This window comes from Tachyglossus aculeatus, chromosome 17 (assembly GCF_015852505.1).
Source record: "Tachyglossus aculeatus isolate mTacAcu1 chromosome 17, mTacAcu1.pri, whole genome shotgun sequence".
NCBI classification, from domain to species: Eukaryota; Metazoa; Chordata; class Mammalia; order Monotremata; family Tachyglossidae; genus Tachyglossus; species Tachyglossus aculeatus.
The window spans coordinates 41,300,551-41,325,956 of record NC_052082.1 but is presented as its reverse complement, the minus strand read 5'-3'; the positions used below and the strand labels follow the sequence as shown (position 1 = coordinate 41,325,956).

The 25,406-nt window shown below is 45.7% G+C and overlaps 2 protein-coding genes across 2 annotated transcripts in view; both read right to left on the bottom strand.

Moving 5' to 3' along the window:
• Positions 1-1,145: 1,145 nt before the first annotated feature.
• Positions 1,146-14,208, bottom strand: LOC119939667 (killer cell lectin-like receptor subfamily B member 1B allele C). The gene is made up of 6 exons (XM_038759826.1): positions 14,130-14,208; positions 9,945-10,043; positions 9,136-9,243; positions 4,780-4,937; positions 2,619-2,731; positions 1,146-1,607 (listed from the first exon to the last, which is right to left on the bottom strand). Exons 1-6 carry the CDS (start codon positions 14,206-14,208, stop codon positions 1,307-1,309), a joined length of 858 nt encoding a protein of 285 aa, XP_038615754.1. The 3' UTR covers positions 1,146-1,306.
• Positions 14,209-21,459: 7,251 nt separating this feature from the next.
• Positions 21,460-25,406, bottom strand: part of LOC119939361 (killer cell lectin-like receptor subfamily B member 1B allele A) — a 29,655-nt gene continuing 25,708 nt past the window's right edge. Inside the window, exon 6 of the mRNA XM_038759350.1 lies at positions 21,460-24,251. Within this exon, the coding sequence (XP_038615278.1) occupies positions 24,143-24,251 (109 nt within the window). The 3' untranslated portion in view covers positions 21,460-24,142. The remainder of the gene's footprint in view (positions 24,252-25,406) is intronic.

The following is a 25,406-nucleotide window of genomic DNA, read 5'->3' as shown; positions in this document are numbered from 1 at the left end:
TCCCCCTCTCTCCAGGCTCACATCTCCTCCTGCCTTCAGGACATCTCCATTTGGATGTCTGCCCACCACCTAAAGCTCAACATGTCGAAGACTGAACTCCTTGTCTTCCCTCCCAAACCTTGCCCTCTCCCTGACTTTCCCATCTCTGTTGACGGCACTACCATCCTTCCCGTCTCACAAGCCAGCAACTTTGGTGTCATCCTCGACTCCGCTCTCTCATTCACCCCTCACATCCAAGCCGTGACCAAAACCTGCTGGTCTCAACTCCACAACACTGCCAAGATCCACCCTTTCCTCTCCATCCATACCGCTACCCTGCTCATTCAAGCTCTCATCCTATCCCGTCTGGACTACTGCATCAGCCCTCTCTCTGATCTCCCATCCTCGTGTCTCTCCCCACTTCAATCCATATTTCATGCTGCTGCCTGGATTATCTTTGTCCAGAAACGCTCTGGGCATATCACTCCCCTCCTCAAAAATCTCCAGTGGCTACCAATCAATCTGCGCATCAGGCAGAAACTCCTCACCCTGGGCTTCAAGGCTGTCCATCCCCTTGCCCCCTCCTACCTCACCTCCCTTCTCTCCTTCTACAGCCCAGCCCGCACCCTCCACTCCTCCACCGCTGATCTCCTCACCGTACCTCGCTCTCGCCTGTCCCGCCATCGACCCCTGGCCCACGTCATCCCCCGGGCCTGGAATGCCATCCCTCTGCCCATCCGCCAAGCTAGCTCTCTTCCTCCCTTCAAGGCCCTGCTGAGAGCTCACCTCCTCCAGGAGGCCTTCCCAGACTGAGCCCCTTCCTTCCTCTCCCCCTCGTCCCCCTCTCCATCCCCCCATCTTACCTCCCTCCCTTCCCCACAGCACCTGTATATATGTATATATGTTTGTACATATTTTTTTTACTCTATTTATTTATTTATTTAATTTATTTGTACATATCTATTCTATTTACTTTATTTTGTTAGTATGTTTGGTCTCTGTCTCCCCCTTTTAGACTGTGAGCCCACTGTTGGGTAGGGACTGTCTCTATATGTTGCCAATTTGTACTTCCCAAGTGCTTAGTACAGTGCTCTGCACATAGTAAGCGCTCAATAAATACGATTGATGATGATGATGAACCAGGTCCTGTGACTCCCAGCCCGACGTTCTCTCCAGTAGGCCATGCTGCTTCTTTCCTGCTGTTGATTGACATCTCTCCTGCTGTCTCCTACATACAGCTCATACAGAATGAAAAGGACAAAAGCCAAAGGACATTCCCCACCCCATTCCCCGAGTCCCAGGGCATGCTGGGGCTCAGGGGGCCACACTACTGCTGGCAGATCCAGAAATTTTTACTGTTACAACTGTCAAGATAAATCCCATCCCGTGAGAGCACAGGGCACTGTTTCTTTTTATATGAGAGGGTACTCCTTTTTCCACTTTTATCCTCCTGCTCCTTGTTCCTTTTATATCTGGGGTTGTTTTTTCCATGTTTTTTTTCCTCCTTCTCCTTGTTCCGTGGTTTTGGGGCTTTGTCCTTTTCACGGTTTTCATTTTCCTGCTCCTCATTGTTTTTATCTGAGGGGCTGTTCTTTCCAAGTTGTTTAACCACCTGCTTCTCCTGGAACCTATACATAGAAGGAGACATGCCTATCAGCATTTACAGTGACCTTAGAACAGCATGGGCTACAGCCATGAAAATAACATAAAAAAAAAATTCTAAGAGAAATCAGGCGACAAGTCCAAACCCAATGCAGCACAGTGAACCATCTCTGCTTTGGTATCCCTTTGGGTTGGTTTTCCTGGAGTGAGTGATTATGGGACTCTGTGAGGATTTGATGCTGGCAGATCTTTCTTTACAATTAGTCCAGAATTCCAGTGAGCAGGAGAAGGTGGGAGGATGGGGGAATGGAACTGAAGAGGGAGGAACACTATTTTGCCAATCTCCTAGAAAGAGGGAATCCTGGTCCTACCCACTTCTTGCTCCCATTTTCTCCTCTAACCCTGTCGATGTGAGTGGGAAGAGGGGAGAGACATTTCTTATTCATCCTGGAATTAGACCAAAATGTCTCTCCAGGAACCTCTCCCCTCAGCTACTGCTTAACAACTGCCTCAAATACCACAGTGCCCAAACCCTTGAGCTGACAATTATTATACTTATGGTGCTGTACGTGTCCAGAGTGTCCAGTCAGTGTTTGGTCCCTCTGAGTGCAGAGAGTCAGGGATAGGGCAGGCCCAGGGTAGCTGAGCTGCTGCTTCAGCCAAGGTCCGGTGGGCAAATCACGGGGGTCAGGATTGAGCGTTAGGTGGGACTAAGGAGATATGAGCTGTCACTTCTGGAGAGCTGAAGTTGAGGAAATGAGTTTGGGGATTGGAGATCCCAAGGGAATGGTTTGGCAAGGGGGCTGGGCTGGCCAAAGGAGATGAGGCTGTGCCTTTAGGCTACGACTGTGAGAGGAAATCACACTACTCTTGTCCCTGATGGTGTCTGGTGGGAGGCAGCATCCCAGGGTCTTCCCTGGGTGAACCAGGCCCCAGTGGGCAGGAAAGGATGGAGGGAAAAGGCCATGAGGAGCCCATGGTAACAGAGAGTCATTCCTGCCTCCCCAGTCAGAGGTCAAACTCCAGGAAATACTCACAGACTCCAGTTGAGGTCAGAGCCTTCTGGCCAGGTCCAGTTGTCTCTGGGGTTTTGAATGGGCAGCCTGATCCAATATTTGTGTGACTGGGATATCTTTGACCAGATGAAGCCCTGGAGAGGGGACAGTAGAGGATGAGTGGAACCCTGATACTCTGGCATTTTCTTCCTCTGCACAAAGGGGGTCCCTGAATCTGCTGCCTCGACTTCCATGGGAACATCTCTAGATGCAAGAGAGAATGACCAACTCTTCTAACCCACACCCCAACACACCCCAACACTCCAGGTCCCCCCCCTCCACCATCACAGCACAGCAGATTTACACTTCAATTGCCAGTGGGGAAATGGCAGCCTCACAGGTTGCGGAGGGTCCTACCGTGAATGGCAATAATCCGGAAATGGGGGCACACAAAAACAGATTCATTCATTCATTCAATCATATTTATTGAGCCCTTACTGTGTGCAGAGCACTGTACTAAGTGCTTGGAAAGCACAATTCAGCAACAAATAGAGACAATCCCTACCCAACAACAGGCTCATCGTCTAGAAGCGGGGAGGCAGACAACAAAACAAAACAAGTAGACAGGGAACAGCGTCTCTGTGCTGAGGGATGGAGCTCCCATATCAAGGCCTGAAATTCTCTCTAGGAAATTCTGGACGTTCCACACCCAAAGTATAAACAAACAACTAGGGGCTAGTAACAGAATTGATTTCTGGGTTCTCTCCTCAGGAAACTATTTCATCCCTGAGGTGCAGACTCACCCAGTGTCACCTTGAAGTAGTCAGGCAGTGATGAATTTCTAATGAAGATTCCAAACATGGATGAGCTTTAGCCCTGAACTAGAGAGCACAGGAGAAGTACAGTTCTACCCAAACCACTGGACACTTGACTCTCATCTCCCCACCCCCTCAAATCAGAGAAGCTGGAACAAACCTGTGGGCATCCCTGGGCATTGTATTTTCCGTGTGTGTGTGTGTTTGTGTGTTTGTGTTAGAATTGGTATGTGTAAGAGCATTTATTAAGTGCTTGCTGTAAGCAGAGCCCATACTAAGTGCTCAGAGGGAATACACAGTTGGGAATCATTAATAATGATGCTACTGGTAATAATAACAGTAATGATGATTATGGTATTAGTTGAGTGCTTACTAAGTCCCAAGAACTGTTCTAAGCTCTGGGGAGGAGACAAGCTGATCAGGTTGGACACAATCCCTGTCCAACATGAGGCTCACATTCTAGGTAGGAATTGAATTCCACTTTGCATAAGAGGAAATTGAGGCACAGAGAAATAAAATGACGTCCAAAGTCAGACAGCAGACAAGTGTCAGAGTCAGGATTAGAACCCAGGTCCTCTGACTTCCGGGTCCTCCGTCTTCCAGGCCCCATGTTCTTTCTACTAAATCAGGCTGTTTCCTCCAGGCAAAGCCCCTGTTCCTGTTGACAGAATTATCCTTTTGATTTAATGGGGACCCTACTAATGAAGAGATTGAATAATAATTCAATAATTATATTGAATTATATTATATTATATATATTATATTAATTATATCATAAAAATAATAATAATTGCACCACAGCTGCAACCTGCTCCTGGCTCCCCTCATTCCTGTGGGTCTATAATAATAATCTCCTAGAAGGGCACTATCTTTATTCATTCATGCACTCATTCATTCAATTATATTTAATGAGCGCTTACTTTGTGCAGAGCACTGTACCAAGTGCTTGGAAAGTACAATTTGGCAACAAATAGAGACAATACTTACCCAACGGGCTCACAGTCTAGAAGGGGAGAGACAGACAACAAAACAAAACAAAGCAAGAGGACAGACATCAATTGCATCAATGTAAATAAATAGAATTATAGATATATGCACGTCATTAATAAAATAAATAGAATAATAAGTATGTACATGTGTACACAAGTGATGTGAGGTGAGGAGAGGAGTAGAGCAGATGGAGGGAATAGGGGTGATGGGAAGGGAAGGAGGTGCAGGGGGAATGGGGGCTCCTGGGAAGGCCTCCTGGAGGAGGTGAACTTTATCTCTATGTATTCTCCTGATCCCTTAGCACACAGTAAGTGTTAAAAAAAGTCACTGTTCCCTGTCCTGCAACAAAGTGGGTGCTCAAAAAAGCAATTGATTGGTCAACAAATTCCAACCCTCACCAAGTCACACGTATCCCAAATCACAGTCAGATTTGACTTCTCCTCACAGTAGGCTTTACTGTCCTTCCAGGATTTGTTTCCAATTCCATTGGAAAACCAATAGCATTTCCCTTGGTGCAACTTCCAGTCATCTGGGCACGTTCGTTGAGTGGGTACCACTGGAAAGAGAAGGGAGATGAGCATTTCTCGGGTCTCTAAAACCAGAACCATCCTGGCTCTGCCACATATCTGCTGTGTGACCTTGGGGAAGTCACTTTACTTCTCTGGGCCTCAGTTACCTCATCTGTAAAATGGGGATTAAGAGTGTGAACCCCATGTGGGACAGTGACTGTGTCCAACCTGACTAATTTGAATCTACCACAGCACTTAGAACAGTGTTCGGCACATAGTAAGCACTTAACAAGTACCATAATAATAATAATTATTATTATTGTTATCTTCCTTGGATCCTGAGGCAAATGTCACAGTTACTGAGGTGCTGAGAAGTGAAGTGACTTGTCCAAAGTCCACGGCAGACAAGTGTCAGAGCCTGGATTAGAACCCAGGTCCTCTGACTCAGGCCAGTGCTCTTTCCACAAGGCAATACCGCTTCCCGCATAATAGCATAATGTTTAGTAAAGTATAATTACAACAGTGTTTGGCACATAGTAAGCACTAAACAAATACCAACGTTATTATTATAATATAATAGTAGTAAGGAGTAAGTAGTAAGTAAGCAGTAGTAGTAGTAAGAAGAAAGTAAGAAATAAGTAGTAAGAAGCAGCATGGCATAGTGGATAGAGCACAGACTTGGGAGTAAGAAGGTCATGGGTTTTAATTTCGGCTCTGTCACTTGCCAGCTCTGTGACCTTGGGCAAGTCATTTCACTTTTCTGGGCCTCTGTTACCTCATCTTTAAAATGGGGATTGAGACCGTGAGCCCCATGTGGGCTAGGGACTGTGCTCAACACAATTTGCTTGTAACCACCCCAGCACTTAGTACAGAGCCTGGCATATAGTGACTGCTTAATAAATACCATTATTATTATTATTATTATGAAAGAGGTGGGGCTTGAGAGTCAGAGGTCATGGGTTTGAATCCTGGCTCTGCCACTTGCTAGCTGTGTAACTTTGGGCAAGTCACTTCTCTTCTCTGGGCCTCAGTTCCCTCATCTGTCAAATAGGGATGAAGACTGTGAGCCGCACGTGGGACAACCTGTTAACTTTGTATCTACTCCAGTGTTTAGAACAGTGTTTGGCACGTAGTAAGCACTTAACAAAAACCATAATAATAATAATAATAATTATTATTAGTAGTAATAGTAGTATAGTATGAGTAGTAATTGAAGAATAGTATCATAGTACTATGCTAACTAGTAATAGTGTTGTATTAGTAATAGCAGTGGTACTATAGTACTACTAATAGTGCTATTATTAGTAGTACTATGAGAGGCATAGTACATAGTACTAGAGAAGCAGCATGGCTCAGTGGAAAGTGCCCAAGCTTTGGAGTCAGAGGTCACGGGTTCAAATCCTGGCTCCACCAACTGTCAGCTGTGTGACTTTGGGCAAGTAAATTCACTTCTCTGGTCCTCAGTTCCCTCAACTGTAAAATGGGTTGAAGACTGTGAGCCCCCCGTGGGACAATCTGATCACCTTGTAACTTCCCCAGCGCTTAGAACAGTGCTTTGCACACAGTAAACGCTTAATAAATGCCATTTAAAAAAAGCAGCATGGCTTAGTGGAAAGAGCGTAGGTTTGGGAGTCAGAGATCATGGGTTCTAATCCCAGCTCTGCCACTTGTCAGCTGTGTGAATTTGGACAAGTCACTTAACTTCTCTGCGCCTCAGTTACCTCATCTGTAAAATGGGGATTAAGACTGTGAGCTCCACGTGGGATAATCTGATTACCCTGTATCTACCCCAGCACTTAGAACAGTGTTTGGCATATAGTAAGTGCTTAACAAATACCATCACTATTAATAGCAGTTGCGATATAGTAATGGAAGTAGTAGTATAGTAGGAGGAGGAGCATTTATTGAGCATCCAATTGGTGTATTGCACTGTACAGAATTGAGAATGACCAGTTCCCTGCCCACACGGAACATCCACCCCTAATAGGGAAATTCCTCTCTGAGTCACTGTGAGGATCTGTCAGAGCGGAGATCTGTGACCAGCAGGAAGTTTCAGACTCCCTGGGGAAGGACAAGGAGTCATAGAAAACCTCCAGTGCTGGAAAGCAGAGAAAAAAGGGTGCTCGCTATGCTCCTTCTCCATTGATCATAATCATCATCATCATCATCAATCGTATTTATTGAGCGCTTACTATGTGCAGAGCACTGTACTAAGCACTTGGGAAGTACAAATTGGCAACATATAGAGACAGTCCCTACCCAACAGTGGGCTCACAGTCTAAAAGGGGATTGATGTTGCAACCAGGTACCTTCTCCAATTCTAGAAATTCCCCTGTGAGCTGTGGAGGCCAGAACTGTACAAATTGCTCTAGGGTGGGACTAGAAGGGCTTTATACTGTGGGCAAACTCTGCCTTGGGGTTCTAGCCTGTGAACCCGTTGTTGGGTAGGAATTGTCTCTATCTGTTGCCAAACTGTACTTTTCAAGCACTTAGTGCAGTGCTCTGCACAAGGTAAGCACTCAGTAAAAACGATTGAATGAATTTGCCATCCTCTTCTGGATGGAAGTCTATTTGGATGGCCTTTTGGCTGCTACAACACATTAACAAAAACAATTATAATAGTACTATTTGTTTGGCCCTTATTAAGTACCAGGCACTGTACTAAGCACTGAGGTGGATTCAAGCAAATCAAGTTGGACACAATCCCTGTCCCATGTGGGTCTCACAGTCTCAATCCCCATTTTACTGATGAGGTAACTGAGGCACAGAGAAGTGAATTGACTTGTCCAAGGCCACAGAGCAGACAAGTGAGGGAGTGGGGATTAGAACCCATGACTTTCTGATTTCCAGGCGAGTGCTCTATTCACTATGTAAGGCTGCTCCAAGAGGCTGTTGGTGAGGAAATGTTTTTCCTCTTCCAAAACGGGAAATAGCTCCCTTGTCTGATCTGATAACTTTGCTTCTACCCCAACTCTTAGGTACTTGGCACCTAGTAAATGGTTAATAAATATCCTAGGGGTCGGAAACCAGGTGTCCCATTTCCCTTGCAGGTATTTCAATCATTGGTATTTATTGAATGCCTACTGTGTGCAGAGTACTGTACTGAACATTTGGGAGAACTTGCAGTTAGTGAGGGGACTGGAAAGGGGGATTATGTGAACTAACTAGAGGGTTTGAGGATGAATCATTTAATTAGTTGGTCAACATTTTTTGCAGGCCAGTAGCAGTTAGATTGTCAAACCCCATGAGATTACATCATGACCCCTTTATGTGTGTGAGCTACATCCAATCAATCAGTTGACGATTGTGTTTATTGAGCACTAAGTGCTTCGGAGAGAACAATATATGACACAATCCCAGCACAGACACAGAGAGGGGACTCAGGCACCATCCTTCCCCCACACCACATCCATGCACTGAGGATTTGGCTCTGTATGAGGAAGGAATCACCAATCCCCCACCCCACCATCCCTTCCACTCCGCACACCTGGACCTAGACCCTGCCAGAGAAGCAGGACAGCAACTCACTAACGAGATATGACATGATCAAAGCCATGAATTAGCATGACTTAGTGGAAAGAGCATGGGCTTGGAAGTCAGAGGTTGTGGGTTCTAATCCCAGCTCCGCCACTTGTCTGCTGTATGACTTTGGGCAAGTCACTTAACTTCTCTGTGCTTCAGTTACCTCATCAGTACAGTGGGGATTAAGACTGTGAGCTCCACGTGGGACAACCAGATTACCTTGTATCCCCACCGCCAGTGCTTAGGATAGTGCTTGGCAAATAGTAAGCACTTAACAAATAGCATCATCACTGACTGAATGATTGATTGATTCCCTGCCCACAAAGACTTTACAGTCCAGAGGGAGAGACAGACATAAGTATAAATAAATGAATTATGGATATGTGCATAAGTGCTGTGGGGCTGGGAGGGGGGATGAATAAAGGGAGCATCTCCCCTCCCTATTTCAAACATCCCTTTAAAATAGGGAGACCTTAGTGATCAAGTGGCCCTTCCCTCTGTCTCCAAGCAAAACGACCCCTAAGCCACCCAATCAATCAATTTATGGTATTTATTGAGAGCTTATTGTGTGCAGAGCACTGTACTAGCGCTTAGAACAGTGCTTTGCCCACAATAAGCTTACACCCAAGCCAGTTACTCCTTCACTTAATTGTTAAAGTTATTGACGGGAGGGGAATTTCTATGCCTTGGTGAACCCTCTGGTCTGAAACAGATCTAAGTCACCTGTTGAGGGAGCGTTTTTATCTGGACGTGTTCCAGCACAACTAGTGCTTCCGTTTGGACTTCCTGCTTCAGCTTTCGAACATTCCATTGAATTAATTCGTTTAAAAACTAGCAAAGGAAGAGAGAGATATGGCATAGATCAATCCCGAGCCCGAAACTTGGCCCTCCCACTGACTCTGAAGTGACCCTGAATGGAGAAATTGCTTAAATTAAATAAGTCAACAGGAAAGATGAGGAGGAAAATCAACATCATGATTTCTCACCATGGTGGAAGCCCCTAAGGACTGGTGGGGAATAAGAAATTGAACTCATGGAATTTTTCCCCGAGACAAAGAATTGTACCAGTGCTGAAGGGGAGAAGACGTGTCCTCTGAGCCCTCTGTGATGGCTTTGTAAGTATTAAGTGTTAAAATGGGATAATATTGAGTATTGAATTGCAGAGTCCAGAGCTCTTGTCAGATGTCTTCTCTGGTCAGGCTCTGGTCCCTTGTCCATGGCTCACTATTGGTGTGCTGGGGAGAGCAGAGTTGTGTTCCTCCTGCAGAGATTCCACCTCTGGACAACAAGCCCACCCCAGGGATGGCAGAGCTGCAGAAAGCTGGGCTGTTGGATCTGGGGTGTCCCCAGAGCCACTGGATATGAGTGGCCCTGCCTGAGGCCACTGATTTAACTACAACCACTCAGCGCTGCTCAGGGCACGGCCGGGACTGTGGACCTCAGACCCCGCTCTGCATGACCCTCTGGTCAGCAAACCTCCCCTGGGGAGCTCTCCCCTCTGGCCGAGAGACAGCACACATTGTTGCACTTACCTAGAGCACTCAGTGCTATCACTACCACGAAGAGGATAACTATCACAGCGTAAGCCACTTTCAGAAGAGTCCTGTGATACTTTGAGGATGGGCGCAAATCTGTAACAGGAGACATTGCATCGGAAACACGGTCAAACAGATAAGGCACCTAAGGTGAATGTGTAGGACTGTGAAAATAGACATAGTCACACCACTCATTTTCCCCACCTGTCAGTAATTCACCTTCCCAGTCACTCATTCCCCCTCCTTGTCAGCCATTCTCCTTCGTCACACATTTCCCTTCCCTTTCAGCCATTCTCCCGCCATCACCCATTTCTCCTCCCTGTCAGCCATTCTCCCACCGTCACACATTTCCCATCTCTGTCATTCATTCTCCATCTCTGTAATCTATTCTCATCTGCTGTTACCCTACCCATTAACAATAATAATGAGAATAACAATAATGGTATTTGTTGGCATTTGGTATTTGGTGTAATGGTATTTGTCAACCTCTTGCCCGTGTCCTGCCTCTGGCCTGGAATGCCCTCCTTCCTCATAACAATAATAATAATAATGGTATTTGTTAAGTGCTTATTATGTGCCAAGCACTGTTCTAAGTGCTGGGGTGGATACAAGATAATCAGGTTGTCCCACGTGGGGCTTACAGTTTGAATCCCCATTTTACAGATGAGGTAACTGAGGCACAGAGAAGTTAAGTGACTTGCCTAAACTCACATGGCTGACAAGTGGCAGAAGTGGGATTAGAACCCACAACCTCTGACTCCCAGGCCTGTGCTCTTTCCACTAAGCCATGTTCCTTCTCATATCCAACAATCACTTTAAAACCTTATTAAAGCCACATTTTCTTCAAGAGGTCTTCCTTAAGTCCTCATTTCCTCTTCTCCCACTCCCTTCTGAGCTGCCCTTGCACTTGGTTTGCTCCTTCCTCAATCCCACAGTATTTATGCACATATCTATGATTTATTCATTTAGATTAATGCCTGTCTGCCCTTCTAGACTGTGTTAGGAACATGCCTACCAACTCTATTATGTTGTTATTCTCTCAATTGCTTAGTACAGTGCTCTGCACACAGCAAGAGCTCAAAAAATACGATTGATTGACTAATCCCTCCCTTGTTTCAAAAGACAAAGTGTGGTCAGAGGAGATGTTTCTAATTCCTCCTTCTCAGCATTTCCCCCCTCCCACTCTGCACTAGTAGTTTGGGTGGAAACAGGAAGCAGATTGGGGCTGAGGGTGAGTCTATGACTCCCTCCTCTTCTGCTTCTCTTCCCAGAGCCCTCAAAACCACTCCAGCCCCCAAATCCCGACTCCACTGGGGTGCTTCTCGTCACTGTCCTAATCTCTATCAACATCAGAGATGTAAGAGAGAAAATTATGCTCAGATACCAAGTACTGGCTCAGTTTTTCTTCCCCTTCAGCCCCTCACAGCACCATGCAGGCTGATGTCATGATCACAGCTAGAGGCTGTAGATAGGATTCCACAGGGGTGGTTCATTGGATCCAGTTGTATCTATCCCTCCTTAGCTCTCAGCTGTGAGGTAGAGGGACTCCTGATGTGAATCTGGCTCAGGGTTTTGCATAAATAGAACTTCCAGGGACTTTTCTCCACCATTAAGAGGTATATTTTCCACCAAACCCCTTTTAGGTGTGCTGTTCATTCATTCATTTAATTGTATTTGTGGAGCGCTTACTATGTACAGAACACTACTAAGAGGGTGGATGAGATGATCTAATTGCTTACAATCACTGGTGAAGTGCTGTTACTGTTAAAGTTTGCTATGATGATGATGGTATTAAGTGCTTCTATGTGCAAAGCACTGTTCTAAGCGCTGGAGAGGTTACAAGGTGATCAGGTTGTCCCTCGGGGGGCTAACAGTCTTAATCCCCATTTTACAGATGAGGGAACTGAGGCCCAGAGAAGTTAAGTGACTTGCCCAAAATCACACAGCTGACAAGTGGAGGAGCTGGGATTTGAACCCATGACCTCTGACTCCAGAGCCCGTGCTCTTTCCACTGAGCCACGCTGCTTCTCTATGCCACAGTGAGTGTTGTTTTAATTCTCTATTTGGGATCATTCAGCTGTTCCTCCACTGGGCACACAGTGGTTCAGTTTGGATGCCAATTTACCTGGGAGGTATTTAAAATAACCTCACTGCACAACATAAGCACTCAATAAATATGATTGTTTGACTGATTGATTGAAAAGAATTTAACCCTGGCCACACCTCAATAACAATAATAATAATTACAATGCGCCAAGCACTGTACAAAGTGCTGGGGTAGATGAGAAGCAGCGTGGCTTGGTGGAAAAAACACGGGCTTGGGAGTCAGAGGTTGTGGGTTCTAATCCCTTCTCTGCCATTTGTCAGCTGTGTGACTTTGGCAAGTCACTTAACTTCTCTGTGTCTCAGTTACTTCATCTGTAAAATGGGGATTAAGACTGTGAGCCCCACGTGGGACAACCAGATTACCTTGTATCCCCCCCCGCCCCACCCCAGTGCTTAGAACAGTGCTTGGCACACAGGAAGCAGTTAGCAAATACAATTATTATTATTACATGGGAAAATTAGGTCCCACATGGGGCTTACAGTCTAAATAGGGAGGAGAACAAATATTGAAAACCTGTTTCGCAGATGAGGGAATCAATCAATCAATCAATCGTATTTATTGAGCGCTTACTGTGTGCAGAGCACTGTACTAAGTGCTTGGGAAGCACAAGTTGGCAACACATAGAGATGGTCCCTACCCAACAGTGGGCTCACAGTCTAGAAGACTGAGGCACAGAGAAGTTAAGTGACTTGCCCATGGTCACAGAGCAGGCAAGTGGCAGAACGGGGATTAGAACCCAAGTCCTCTGACCCCCAGACCTATGCTCTTTCCACTAGGCCATGCTGCCTCTCACTAGGCCATGCTGCTTTTCATATCTGAAAGAAACTGGACTAGGACTAAAGAAATCCGGCTAGAGACAAGCAAAAGTTTCAAGCACACATTTGTTAAGCATTCCTTCCTACCTCACAAGCTCATAACCTTGGAGTTACGCTCTCTCTCAATCCAGATATTCAACCTGTCATCAAATCTTGTCAGTTCAACCTTCACGACATTGTTATAATCCACTCTTTCCTCTCCATCCAAACTACCACCACATTAATCCCAGTGCTTATCCTATCCCACCTTGATTACTGCATCAGCTTCCTTGCTGACCTCCCTTCCTCTTCTCTCTCCCTGCTCCAGTCCATATTTCACTCTGCTGCCTGGATCATTTTTCTACAAAACCATTCAGTCCATGTTTCCCCACTTATCAAGAACTTCTGGTGGTTGCTCATTTACCTCTGCATCAAACAGAAACTCTTTACTATGGGCTTTAAAGCACTTAACATCTTTACTACCTTACCTTTCTTCCCTGATTTTCTACTACATCCTATCCCATACATATCTCCCCTCAATGCTAAACTGTACCTTCATCTCATTTATCTTGCTGCCAACCTCTCGCCCAAGTTCTGTCTCTGGCCTGGAATGCCCTCCCTCTTCATATCTGACAGACAGGTGATTCCCTCCCTACCTTCAAACCTTATTAAAAGCACAACTCCTCCAAGAGACCTTCCCCAAGTAGCCTCCATTTCTTCTTCTCCCACTCTCTTCTGCATTGCTCTTGCACTTGGATTTGCACACTTTATTGACCCACAGCTCAGGCCGACAGCCTTTATGTACAGATCCATAAGTTATTTATTTATGTTCAATGTCTTTATCTGCCTCAAAAATGTAAAGTCATTTTGGACAGGAAACATGTCTACCAGCTCTGTTGTACTGTATTTTCCGAAGCACTTAATACAGTGGTCTGTCCACAGGAATTTCTCAACAACTGACTGATTGATTAATGGATTGATTGTGTTGCTCCGGTACCAGCTTATCTGCAGTCCTGCTACTGGCCATCTTTTAAATACCGGAGTATGTCTTACTGACTTTTTAAAATCTAAATATTTCCTGACAAAAATCTCAACTCCCAATCCATCCCAAGAACCATGTGCTGTTCAATGGAGTAGCCCAGACACACACACACACACACACACACACCACATGCCAGCTTCTCAATCTCCAGGTTAAAAAGATGGCAACATTCCTAGGAAGACTCACGTAAACCAATCCTAGAGCAAAAGGAAATGTGAAGCAGTGTGAAGCCGACTCACCCTGGGATGGCGATGGGGCTGAAGGGGAAACATTTTTTCTGGCAAGTTTGACATCGGCGTAGACTACGTCTTCAGACATGGCTGGGGGCGGGAGGGAGAATGGAGAGAGAGGTCATGAGCTGAAACCTTCTTTGTGGTTCTGAGAACCAACCCCAAGCTCAGCCTAAGTGAGGAAATGTTGTAACTGTGATGCTGATGGGAAGTGGGCTTCCTCCATTACATCTTGGAAAAGGGAACAGTCAGTAGACTCTAGACTGTAAGTTCACTGCAGGAAACATGTCTACCAAGTCTGTTGTACTGCATTTTCCCAAGCACTTAGTACTACGCTCTGCACACAGTAAGTGCTCAATAAATAAAAATAAATAAAACACTTCCCTTCAATTAACCAGAGCCACAGTGCAATATACTCCCGAGAAACCCTGCCCCTCTGGAGCACAGGTGGGAAACTGATGTGACCTGCACTGGGGGCTGGGGCTTTGGGTTCATTTGACCCATTTGACCCTGTAAATCCATATTACTCCCTCACAGAGATCTCCGCTCTCTTGACCCCATCCATCTTTTGGAGAGCCTCACACCCCACCTCGCCGCCCTCTCCTCTCTACCCAGTCTTGATGATCAGATTACTGCTCTCAACTTTACCCTTTCTACTCAGCTAGATTCACTCGCTCCCCTTTCCCTTCGCCGCTCTCGTACCACTAACCCACAGCCCTGGATCACAGCCACTGTCCGCCTCCTTCGCTCTTATGCTCGAGCTGCTGAACGCTGCTGGCGAAAGTCTAAACACCATGCTAACCTCGTTCACTTCAAGTTTATCCTTTCATGCCTTAACTCAACCTTCTCCTCTGCCAGACAAAACTATTTCTCCTCCCTTATTGACACCCATGCCCAACGCCCCCGCCGGCTCTTCCGTACATTCAACTTCCTTCTCAGGCCTCCGGTTCCTCCCCCTCCTCCTTCCCTCACCCCCAACGATCTGGCCTCCTACTTCATTGACAAAATTAAATCCATCGGGTCCGACCTCCCCAAAGTCACTTCCCCCCACTTCTCCAACCCCCCGGCTCTCAACACTCTCTGCTACTCTCCCATCCTTCCCAGCAGTATCCTCAGAGGAGCTCTCCTCCCTCCTCTCAAGTGCCACTCCAGCCACCTGTGCTTCTGGCCCCATTCCCTCTCATCTCATGAAATCTCTCGCTCCATCCCTTCTCCCCTCCTTAACTTCCATCTTCAACCACTCACTCTCCACTGGTTCCTTCCCCTCTGCCTTCAAACATGCCCATGTCTCTCCCATTCTAAAAAAAACCCTCTCTTGATCCCACCTCACCTTCTAGTTATCGCCCCATATCCCTCCTACCATTCCTTTCCAAACTCCTTGAACGAGTTGTCTACACGCGCTGCCTCGAGTTCCTCAACAACAACACTCTCCTCGACCCCCTCCAGTATGGCTTCCGTCTCCTACATTCCATGGAAACTGCCCACTCAAAGGTCACCAATGACCTCCTGCTTGCCAAATCCAACGGCTCATACTCTGTCCTAATCCTCCTCGACCTCTCAGCTGCCTTCGAGACTGTGGACCACCCCCTTCTCCTCAACATGCTATCTGACCTTGGCTTCACAGACTCCGTCCTCTCCTGGTTCTCCTCTTATCTCTCCGGTCATTCATTCTCAGTCTCTTTTGCAGGCTCCTCCTCCCCCTCCCATTCCCTTACTGTGGGGGTTCCCCAAGGTTCAGTGCTTGGTCCCCTTCTGTTCTCGATCTACATGCACTCCCTTGGTGACCTCATTTGCTCCCACGGCTTCAACTATCATCTCTACGCTGATGACACCCAGATCTACATCTCTGCCCCTGCTCTCTCCCCCTCTCTCCAGGCTCACATCTCTTCCTGCCTTCAGGACATCTCCATCTGGATGTCTGCCCGCCGCTTCAAACTCAACATGTCCAAGACTGAACTCCTTGTCTTCCCTCCCAAACCCTGCCCTCTCCCTGACTTTCCTATCTCTGTTGACGGCACTACCATCCTTCCCATCTCACAAGCCCGCAACCTTGGTGTCATCCTCGACTCCGCTCTCTTGTTCACCCCTCACAACCAAGCCATTACCAAAACCTGCCAGTCTCAGCTCCGCAACATTGCCAAGATCCGCCCTTTCCTCTCCATCCACACTGCTACCCTTATCGTTCAAGCTCTCATCCTATCCCTTCTGGACTACTGCATCAGCCTTCTCTCTGATCTCCCATCCTCGTGTCTCTCTCCACTTCAATCCATACTTCATGCTGCTGCCCGGATTGTCTTTGTCCAGAAATGCTCTGGGCACGTTACTCCCCTCCTCAAAAATCTCCAGTGGCTACCAATCAATCTGCACATCAGGCAGAAACTCCTCACCCTCAGCTTCAAGGCTCTCCATCACCTCGCCCCCTCCTACCTCACCTCCCTTCTCTCCTTCTACAGCCCACCCTGCACCCTCTGCTCCTCTGCCACTGATCTCCTCACCGTACCTCGTTCTCGCCTGTCCCGCCATCGACCCCCGGCCCACGTCATCCCCCGGGCCTGGAATGCCCTCCCTCCGCTCATCCGCCAAGCTAGCTCTCTTCCTCCCTTCAAGGCCCTACTGAGAGCTCACCTCCTCCAGGAGGTCTTCCCAGATTGAGCCCCTTCCTTCCTCTCCCCCTCGTCCCCCTTTCCTTGCCCCCCATCTTACCTCCTTCCCTTCCCCACAGCACCTGTATATATGTTTGTACATATTTGTTACTCTATTTATCTTGTACATATCTATTCTATTTATTTTATTTTGTTAGTATATTTGGTTTTGTTCTCTGTCTCCCCCTTTTAGACTGTGAGCCCACTGTTGGGTAGGGACTGTCTCTATATGTTGCCAACTTGTACTTCCCAAGTGCTTAGTACAGTGCTCCTCACACAGTAAGCGCTCAATAAATACGATTGATGATGATGATGATGATGATTTGACATGAATGAAAGTTGTTCCCAAGCAGATTTGAGCAAGAGCTCCAAGGCGAAGCGCTAAACCTCAGGAAATCTAAGAGGACTTGGAGTTAACACAGATCACTAGAAAGAAGTTGCATGTATGTTGCATGTAGAGAAGCAGTGTGGCTCAGTGGAAAGAGCATGGGCTCTGGAGTCAGGGGTCATGGGTTTGAATCCTAGCTCTGCCAATTGTCAGTTGTGTGACTTTGGGCAAGTCACTTAACTTCTCTGTGCCTCAGTTCTCTCATCTGTAAAATGGGGATTAAGACTGTGAGCCCCCCGTGAAACAACCTATCTCCTTGTAACCTCCCCAGTGCTTAGAACAGTGCTTTGCACATAGTAAGTGCTTAATAAATGCCATTATTATTATTATTATTATTATTATTATTATCTCACTATCCTTCATCTTAGAAGACAAGCTGCCAAGAGTGAGATTTCATCCAATGTGTGAGAGCTGCTCCCTTTAGATTGAAAGCTTTTGGAGGGCAGTCACCATGACTTTTACTTATATTTTATGATTCCAAACAACTAGGAATGGGCTTTCCAAATACCAAGGGTGCTGATACAATACTGTCTCTTCCTCAACAGGAGACTAACCTAAATTGCCCAAAGTCCATAAAACTTTACTACTACTAATAATGGTGGTATTTGTTAAACACTAAGTGCCAAATGCTGTACTAAATGCTGAGGGTAGATACAAAGTAATCAGTTCCCACACTGGTCTCACAGTTTGAATAGGAGAGAGAACAGATATGGAATCCCTGTTTTGCAGTTAAGGGAACTGAGGCACAGAGAAGTGGAGTGACTTGCCCAAGGTCACACGGTAGGCAAGTGGCAGAGCTGGAATTGGAATCCAGGTCCTCTGAATCCCAGGCCCAAGCCCTTTCTACTTTTACTTTAGTTTAGGATTGGAAGAGAGAAAGGAATGTTCTTTCTCAAGAATTGGGCAGGTGCAAGGAAGAGGAGGAGTGGTGAGCTGGATGGAAAGAAATTCACCAAACAAGTCAACAAGATGTGGAGAAGCAGTGTTATCTAGTGGATAAAGCAGGAATCAGAAGGACCTGGGTTCTGAACCCAGCTCCACCACTTGTCTTCTGTGTGATCTTGGGCAAGTCACTTTACTTCTCTGTGCCTCATTTTGCTGATCTGTAAAATGGGGATTAAGACTTTGAGCCCCATGTGGGGCATAGACTGTGTCAAATTCTAATTGTATCTGCCTCAGTGCTTAGTACAGTGCCTGTACTAACTTAACAAATACCATAGAAAAATTGAGTTCCTAAAGGGGGCCTAGTAGTGTACTAACTTAGTACTGTACTAACCTCACTTCCTCTTGTTTATTCATTTTAATGTCTGTCTCCCCCTCTAGACTGTGTGCAGGGAACGTGCCTGCTAATTCTGTTATAGTGTGCTCTGAACCTAATAAACACTATATATATATATGTAATTGATTGATTGATTGATTGGTTTACTCTTTCTGATCATTAGGAGGGATTGGAAATTCATCAAGGATCCTATTGATTTAATGATAACTGGATCCAGCTAAATTTCTACTCCCGACACACATCTCCTTTCCCTCTCTCTTTTCCAGGAGATTCCTTGTGCCACTCTTTTTTAAAAAATGTATTTGTTTAAGCATTTCCTATATGCCAGGCACTGTACTAAATACTGGGGTAGATACAAGCTATTCAGGTTAGACATAGCCCATGTCCCATGTAAGGCTCACAGTCTTAATCCCCATTTTACAGGTGAGGGAATTGAGGCACAGGGAAGTTAAGTGACTTGCCCAAGGTCACACCGAAGACAAGTGGTGGAGCTGGATTAAGAACCCAGGTCTTTATGACACTTAGGACCGTGTTCTACCCACTAGGCCATGCTGCTCCTCTCCCATCTCCCTTCTCCCAGAATGCCTGGGCCTCCATGACGGTCTGGTTTCCAGTCCAATCCTGCTCTTCTTCCTTGGGTCTGAAGTGGTTTTGTAGAGGTTGGTTTTTATCCCTCCATAACATACCCTGCTCTCCTATGAATCGATCTCTTATTGTGGCAGGAGAGTTTGAATATGCTGATGAAGCTTTGAGCTATGCCAGTGAGGGATAATCTCTCGTCAGGGTTACCCATAATAGAATACTTCCCAAGCGCTTAGTACAGTGCTCTGCATACAGTAAGCGCTCAATAAATACGATTGAATGAATGATCTAAGCCAAAGCGTCAGACAAAGTTGAATCACCTGTGCTGGGCAGCAGCGGTATGGGAAAGAGTCAAAGACAAATGATCAATTGATCAAAACATTCATCAGAGACAACGGCAGAGACAAGTTTTGACAGCATGGAAGAAGGCAATGGGAAACCACTTCTGTATTTTTACCAAGCAAACTTGATGAATACACATACCAGAATGACTTTATGGCAGAAGATGGGACATTCTGGAGAGGCTGTGTCCATGGAGTTGCTATGGATCAGAAATGAACCGATGACATTTGAAGAACACACCCTGAGGAAGGACACCTAACCCTGAAGAAGTAGTAATAATAGCAGTAGTTGTAGTTATAGCAGTACTAGTGAAGGTGGTAGTAATACTAGCGATACTGTTGAGTATCTTCTGAGAACAATGCATTGCATCAAATTGGGCAACCACAACAAGATACATTCCCTGCCCACAAGAGCTTACGATCAAACAAAGACCAGCATAAACACATTCCTGGCTTAGTGGAAAGAGCACGGGCTTGGGAGTCAGAGGATGTGGGTTCTAATCCTGGTTCCGCCACTTGTCTGCTGTGTGACCTTGGGCAAGCCGCTTAACTTCTCTGTGCCTTGGTTCCCTCATCTGAGAAATGGGGATTAAGACTGTGAGCCCCACATGGAGCAAACTTTTAACCTTGTATCTATCCCAACACTTAGAACAGTGCTTGGCAAATAGTAAGTGCTTAACACATACCATAATTACATTTATAAGCAATGGGAGCAGTAGAACAACAAGTACAAGCTAGGGAGTAGTAAGAATCTGCTGCAGTGAAGTATTAGAATATGAATAACAGTGTACAATTTAATATGTGAAGTTACCCATGTGTTTGGGGGTAGATACAAATAAATAGCTAAATGTAAGCAGTGGCTGACTATGAGAGCCAAGACCCATGACAGTGGGGAACAAACCTCATGAACCCAAGAATCACAAATGGAAAATATAATATTGGTGAGAGCCACAGATAAGAAAAATCATTTAATCAGAATGGTGAGCAGGTGTGCTGTGGAGGTTGAGGAGATGACTGGGAGGTGTGGGAAGCAGGTATTCTAGAGTCTGGGGGTGAAGGGGAGAATAGAGGGACAAAACAAAGAGTGGCTGTTCCCATGGATGGAGGGTGTTGAGTTGTGGTGGTAAGCAAGAAACAGCCAGGGCAGTTGGTCAGTCAGTCAATCATATTTACTGAGTACTTGCTGTGAGTAGAGCACTGTACTAAATGCATGCAAGAGTACAAACGGCAATAAACAGATCCATTCCCTGCCCACAGGGACTGGGGGTGGGGTCAAACAATCCTCCCATGTGGGAGAAGTGCCACCGTCACTGCCACCACGACTCTGTTTAGTCACTTCTGATCTGTTATATTCAGCTGCCTGAGAAAATCTCTATCATGATTTGCTTTTCCTTTGATCTGGGCCACTAGCAAGGAATAAAAATGATATATCTGAGGCTTGCTGGCAGTCAAATGGCCTGATGGTTTAATGGTGGGCAGCAGCAGAGATATAGGCCTTAGACAAGCCAGCCACTATTATTCTTTTGGCTCTGGGAGTTTCTGAACTCTTAATGATGAGGTGTCGAACTCCGGACCACTAACACGCTAAAAGCTTTGTCACCCTCACGTGGCTACTTCATATCTGTGACATTATTTAGTGCTCAAAACCAGAGTAATTTTTTAATGGATATCTGCTAAATGCTATGTGCCAGGAAAGCACTGAGGTAGCTGGAAGCTAATCAGGTAGGACACCAGTCCATTTCCCACATGGGGCACATAGTCTTAATACCAATTTTACAGGTGAGGTAATGAAGGCACAGAGGAAGTAAGTGATTTGCCCAAGGTCACATAGCAGACAGGTGAGTGAGTTGGGATTAGATCCCAGGTCCTCCGATTCCCAGGCTCCTGTTCTTCCAACTAGCCCACAAGGAGCTTACAGTCAATCAATAAGTGATAATTATTGAGAATTTACTGTGTGCAGAACACTGTACTAAGCTCTTGGGAGAGTACAGCACAACAGAATTAGTAGACACGTTTCCTGCCCACAATGAACAATCCTTACAGTCTTTCACTCTCCCCATGCGGTGGGGAGGAGAGGGGGAGATATAAATGGTTTTTATTGAGCATTTATTGTATGAAGATCACTGTACTCCACACAGAGTTGGGAGATACAAATCCAGTCAATCTAACAGCGGATATGGACACACTAATTTACAGAAAGGAAGAAGTGCTTAAATTATATTCAACTGTGCAAAAATAGTCTATGAGTGCGAAAGTGTTGAGATGGTAATCAGGTGGATGAAACGTGGAAGGAAAAACATTAGTGGAGGACAGCTTCCTGGTGGAGGAGGGATTTCAGAAAGGGAGAGCTGATCCCTGGAAGATTTGAAGAGAGAAGGAGATTCAGGCAGGAGGGAAGATGTAAGCCAGTGTAAGCTGGAAGCAGGAGTCAGGTAAGCAGTGTGACCTCATGGAAAGAGCAGGGTACTGGGAGTCAGAGGTCCTGGGTTCTCATCCTGACTCCATCACTGTTTTGCTGTGTGACCTTGGGTAAGTCACTCGAATTTCTCATCTGATTTAGCCTGTGAGGCCCATATTGGACAGGGACAGTGTTCAACCTAATTATCTTGCTTAGTACAGAGCATGGTACTAAGTGCTGGGAGAGAATTAATCACTGCAGATGCTTATAATCACAGGTATTAACAAAAACATGGTTTGGCATTTTTCTACTTTTATTATTTATTTATTAAGGACAGTGTACAAAACACTGTACTAAGCGTTGGTGTTATTGTAGGAAAATAATCTAAGACCTAGGCCTTCTGGCCCACAAGGGGCCCCCAACCTATGTTAGGGAGGGTGGGCATGTAGGATAATAAGAATGTAACTGACAATGATTGATTGATAATGCAACAAGGAAAACAAGTGGAATTTCCCAATCAAGAATCTCTAGGCAAAATATATCAATTAAACAGCACTAGGGAGGGAATGATGATGCATACCAACTCTGTTGTATTGTACTCTCCTAAGTGCTTAGTACAGTGCTCTGCTCAGAGTAAGTGCTCAATAAATATGATTTGATTAAGTCTCTCACTGCTCCGAGACAACAGACCTTGGTTACGAGCCAACCCAATCTTCGTGTTGTACTCAATATTATAGACTTTCCACTCACAGGATTCAGTGACTGCTATTGGATCATTAAATCCTCCCCATGTCATATTTCACATCCAAACTGAAATCCACTAATCCTCTTTGCAGTTCCTCATTAAAATTTCCCTGTCATGTATGTAGTGATGAAGGTGAAAAGCAATCAGAAAAAAGTGATACCTTGGAAATCACGCTTAACGGAATCATAATGATTTCTGACAGAAATTCAGAGTCGAAACTGCCAAGAGTAGAAACTGCTGGACAAACATAGTATATTATACAATCACAACACTGAAATAAAACCACTGACTTCTTGAGAACTATCTGACAGTTTTTGTAATTCGGTTGGGATAGTCAGGGAGAGAGAGGACTGAAAGTTAAGGAGTTAACATATTTTCTTTCACTAGGCTCAGAAAAGGCAAAGTTCACATCTATAGAAGTATAAATTTTGTAAAAAATTGTAAAAATCCTATTGGCAAACATTTTCTATACCTGAATCCTTGTCATATTTCCTGGTTCATCTGAGAGATACCTCACACTTGTAGGGTCACGTCCTGCACAATTTTTAGATTATACAAATGTCCCAGTGAGCTGGGATTGATCAGTCTACCTTATTCTGAACCCTGCCATCCAATCTCACTCAACAGAACCACATGGTCTGCCCAGACTGAGTCATGCCCAGAACATGCTCTGATTCAGGCCCCTAAGCACTATGGGACACAGCAAAAGGACATCCCAGATGGAGAGGAAAGAGAAGTGCACACAAGTTTGGAATGATATTCCACTATCCCATCTTTTCCCAGAAATAACACAATCTATACATTCTAGGCAAAATTGCTCACAACTGCTCAGTGGGAGAAACACAAGGGCATCTTCTGAAGAATGAAAAGCTCTGTCTACTCAAACTGATAATCAAGATGTGCAATTTAAGCCACCAACCCCTGGGTGTGTCCTTGTTTTCAATTTAGTTTAGATGTTGTAAGTATTCAAATTAACACAGGCTTCACTGATTATATCAGCATGAGGAAAGGGTGTTAGGGCAGATAACTTTTCCATTGCAAATACTGTTTTGTCTTCATTTCTGTGTGGGCCACCTAGCCACATAGCAGCATTATCATGGCAGTAATACCACCGAGTAATTCTACCAACTCAGTCTAGGGTTCCTGGATGAGCTGCGTTGAACTATGTGAAACTTAGGTCACACTGAGCCACTCTAAGGATGAACCTGAAGCTATTAGGGCTTGCACACTCCATGAATAATTCTCTTTATCATAAGGCCTCCAGTGTTCCTGGGTTAGATGTGTCCATCTAATTGTCACCAATAGGCCCAGAAATGCTTGAAGAGAAGTCCATCAGAGTTCAAGGGGTTGAGCGATCCTCTTCCTCAGGATTCAGCCTCCTTTCGCTGCTGCCGGGGAGGGAAGGAGAAGGGACAAGGGTGGAAACTAAATTCTCTCCTCCTGATGGGACAATCTATTTCCTTAGTCAACACCCAGCTTGGCTACAGAATGAAAAGGAAGAATCCAGAGGGCAATCCTCATCCCCTCCCCCAAGCCCTGGGACATGCAGGGACATCAGGGCTCAGGGGGAGGGCAGGTGCTGCCTGTGTGTCTCCATCAGTCACAGAGTCAGAGAACAGGAAGGTCGCTGGAGCTCAGGGGCCCACATTACTTTTCGCAGATCCAGAGATTTATACCCCCACAATTTTCAGGATAAATCCCATCCTTTGAGAGTGCAGCACATGTTTCCTTGTCACCTGAGGGTTTTACCTGGAAACTGTGCAGAGAAGGAGAAAGTCTCTGTCAGTGTTGACATCTGCCCCCCAAACCATACATCACCACGGCCACTAAAACCAAAACATCAGACCTTGTCCAAGTGAAATCAGGCAGTGGGCCCAAACTCAATGCAATTAACAGCCTTTACTTTCCTTTTCATTTGTGTTTGTTTGCATGGCAAAATGTGCCTATGAGACTGATAAGGACCTGGGGAGGCAGATCCTTTATCCAGGGATCAGGAGAAAGTGGGACAGGCTGATAACTGGAAAAGACTTTGTTTCTGTATCTCCGCTGATCCCTTGGCCAGTTTCCAGGACATTCCTGTTTCCCCCACATTCCTGTTTTTCCTTTTATAACCCGAGGGAGGTCAGGCTCATCTCCTAATCTTCCAGGAATTCTGCCAAGGTCTTTTCTGTCCAAGAGCCTCCTCCCCATCTTCCCCCAAGCAGTCTCTAGGCCTGGGGACAGGGAGGACAGGGTGCAGAAACCAAGGTTTCCAGTTGGTCAGGAGCAGAGAAGCCTAAAGAGGCTGGGGTGAGGAGTGGGTGTATCCCAAATGAGAGTTCAAGGAGCTACAAATGTGCAGGGGAATCCCTTCCCCAGTATCTCCAGGGAGAGTGTCACCTCCCTCTACTCTTCCCTTCCACCATCTTTTTTTAGTGGTATTTATTAAGCACTGCCTATGTGCCAGGTACTACACTGTCCCGCCGTCGACCCACGTCCTCCCCCTGGCCTGGAATGCCCTCCCTCTGCAGATCCACCAAGCTAGCTTTCTTCCTCCCTTCAAAGCCCTACAGAGAGCTCACGTCCTCCAGGAGGCCTTCTCAGACTGAGCCCCCTCCTTCCCCTCCCCACAGCACCTTTATATATGTATATATATATTTGTACATATTTATTACTCCATTTATTTTACTTGTACATATTTATTCTATTCATTTTATTTGGTTAATGTTTTGTTTTGTTGCCTGTCTCCCCCTTCTAGACTGTGAGCCTTCTGTTGGGTAGGAACCATCTCTATATGTTGCCAACTTGTACTTCCCAAGCGCTCAGTACAGTGCTCTGCACACAGTAAGCGCTCAATAAATATGGTTGAATGAATGAATGAATAAGTACCAGGGTAGTTACAAGACAATCTGGTTGAACATAGTCCCTGTTC

What these genes read in the sequence shown, in the direction of transcription:
- LOC119939667 (XM_038759826.1), bottom strand. Translation starts at nt 14,208, where the DNA reads ATGTCTGAAGACGTAGTCTACGCCGATGTCAAACTTGCCAGAAAAAAT. An exon ending in TTTGGGATACGTGTGACTTG is followed by an intron (nt 2,732 to 4,779) that starts GTGAGGGTTGGA and finishes TCCCCTCTCCAG; the next exon opens with GGCTTCATCTGGTCAAAGAT. An exon ending in TCTGACCTCAACTGGAGTCT is followed by an intron (nt 1,608 to 2,618) that starts GTGAGTATTTCC and finishes TTCTATGTATAG; the next exon opens with GTTCCAGGAGAAGCAGGTGG.